The following is a 2,500-nucleotide window of genomic DNA, read 5'->3' as shown; positions in this document are numbered from 1 at the left end:
AAAGACAATAACCCCCTGTGTCGCAAAACCAGACTGACGTGAGCGTCCACACACACACACACACACACACACACACACACACACACACACACACACACACACACACAAACACACACACACACAAACACACACACACAGCCACATACACACACACGTGCGCGCGCGCGCACACACACACACACACACAGAGGAAGGGAGAGAGAGATGTGAAAGACAAACACACAAACAGACACAGATCGGCAAAACACACACACACACACACACACACACACACACACACACACACACACACACACACACACACACACACACACACACACACACACACACACACACACACACACAGCCCCCCCCCCCACACACATACACACACACACCACACACACACACACACACACACACACACACAGCCACACACACACACAGCCACACACACACACACACACACACACACACACACACACACACACACACACACACACACACACACACAGCCACACACACACACACAGACAGACTGACTCTTACTCAGTTTCTCAAGCTTGGGTGGACCTTTCACGTAAAATATTCTCAAGATTTTCGTGAATCTTCGTGTGCAGAAGCTGCCACTGCTTTTTCCGGTCTCGCTCCATGACGTCACATCCGGATCCGCTTCTTTGCCGGAAAAACTGTCACCGAACTTCACAGAGGTTGTTTCTACGTTCAGAATGGAACCTGGATATATTCAGAAAAGAAAAGAAAAATGTTGCGTGCAAATCTGTATAAGTGCATGATGCACGTTAAGCAAGCATACACATGTGCGCACACAATCCCTCTCGAACACATTAGTTTGTTTTCACAAATTAGATACATAGTACTGTTTTCACAAAATTGATACATATGTACATACATATACACACATTGCGCACACGTAAAATTTAATTCCCTCTCCCTCACTCTCTACTCTCTGTCTGTCTGTCTGTAAATGCAGAGATAGGAAGGTATCCTCCACTATATATAACAACATACACTAAATGTATACAATTTTGGCTCAAGTTAGTGACTATGCCTTCACACGGTCTAGCATTCAAAACACACAAAATGCTTTACGACTTCCACTGTTACAATAAAAACAACTGAGTTTCTAATGTATGTTTCACATTATATCGTTACGGATTTGGACATGTTTGGAAAGGAGGAAGGTGGCAGAATGGTTAAGACGCTCAGCTGCCAATACAGAGAGTCCGTGAGGGTGTGGGTTCGAATCCCGCTCTCGCCCTTTCTCCTAAGTTTGACTGGAAAATCAAACTGAGCGTCTAGTCTTTCGGATGAGACGACAAACCGAGGTCCCGTGTGCAGCACGCACTTGGCGCACTGAAAAAGAACCCATGGCAACGAGAGTGTTGTCCTCTGGCGAAATTACGTAAAATGAAATCCACTTTCATAGGTACACAAATATGTAAGCATGCACTCAAGGCCTGACTAAGCGCGTTGGGTTATGCTGCTGGTCAGGCATCTGCTCAACAGATGTGGTGTAGCGTGTATGGATTTGTCCGAACGCAGTGACGCCTCCTTGAGAAAGTGAAACTGAAACTGGAAAAATCAATGATTGGGCTTTAGTAAGGGATTTTTGTCTCTATTCAAACAGATTAATGACGGGCGCAATAGCCGAGTGGTTAAAGCGTTAGACTTTCAATCTGAGGGTCCCGGGTTCGAATCTCGGTAACGGCGCCTGGTGGGTAAAGGGTGGAGATTTTTCCGATCTCCCAGGTCAACATATGTGCAGACCTGCAAGTGCCTGAACCCCTTTCGTGTGTATACGTAAGCAGAAGATCAAATACGCACGTTAAAGATCCTGTAATCCATGCCAGCGTTCGGTGGGTTATGGAAACAAGAACATACCCAGTATACATCCCCCAGAAGCGGGGTATGGCTGTCTACATGGCGGGGTAAAAACGGTCATACACGTAAAAGCCCACTAGTGTACATACGAGTGAACGTGGGAGTTGCAGCCCACGAACGCAGAAGAAGAAGAAGAAGAAGAAGAAAAAGAAGAAACAGAGATTAAAAGATTGTTTTCTTCAGAACTGGAATAGTGATGTTTCAGGAGAACGGTTTTCTTTTTATATTTCATTTAAATCATGTTCCTGACATTCCCCAAGCCGTGTATTTAAAATAAGAAACACTGCTGTTAGAAAAGCATTACTACACTTCAGGTTAGGTGTTTCTGCCTTATAAACTCATAGATATCGCTTCATTGCCCGATCCGTGACCTGAGAGTGTGTTTTGTCCATTTAGTAAAATATGCTCCAGAATCTGAAATTCACTTTTTACTTTTCTGTTCAATCTATCGCGACATCAAGGAAAAGTATTTACCCCGCAAATTTTTCTCCCGACCATCAGCGTTTTACATGACACTTTTGATGGCCAGTGACAAACACTGTAAAGTTGTTGCATGGTATATTTTTGAGGCATCGGATTTAGAGAAACTGCATAACAGTTAACTTATCAAATTATTAAA

General features: G+C 44.2%; 1 protein-coding gene across 1 annotated transcript in view; it reads right to left on the bottom strand.

The window, feature by feature from the left end:
* The window catches only part of LOC143289546 (uncharacterized), a 23,210-nt gene that overhangs the window by 12,069 nt on the left and 8,641 nt on the right, over positions 1 to 2,500 (bottom strand). Inside the window, exon 5 of the mRNA XM_076598553.1 lies at positions 529 to 714. Coding sequence (XP_076454668.1) covers positions 529 to 714 — 186 coding nt within the window. The remainder of the gene's footprint in view (positions 1 to 528; positions 715 to 2,500) is intronic.

This window comes from Babylonia areolata, chromosome 14, assembly GCF_041734735.1.
Source record: "Babylonia areolata isolate BAREFJ2019XMU chromosome 14, ASM4173473v1, whole genome shotgun sequence".
NCBI lineage: Eukaryota > Metazoa > Mollusca > Gastropoda > Neogastropoda > Buccinidae > Babylonia > Babylonia areolata.
The sequence above is the reverse complement of the archived record's forward strand: the minus strand, read 5'-3'. Positions and strand labels throughout refer to the sequence as shown.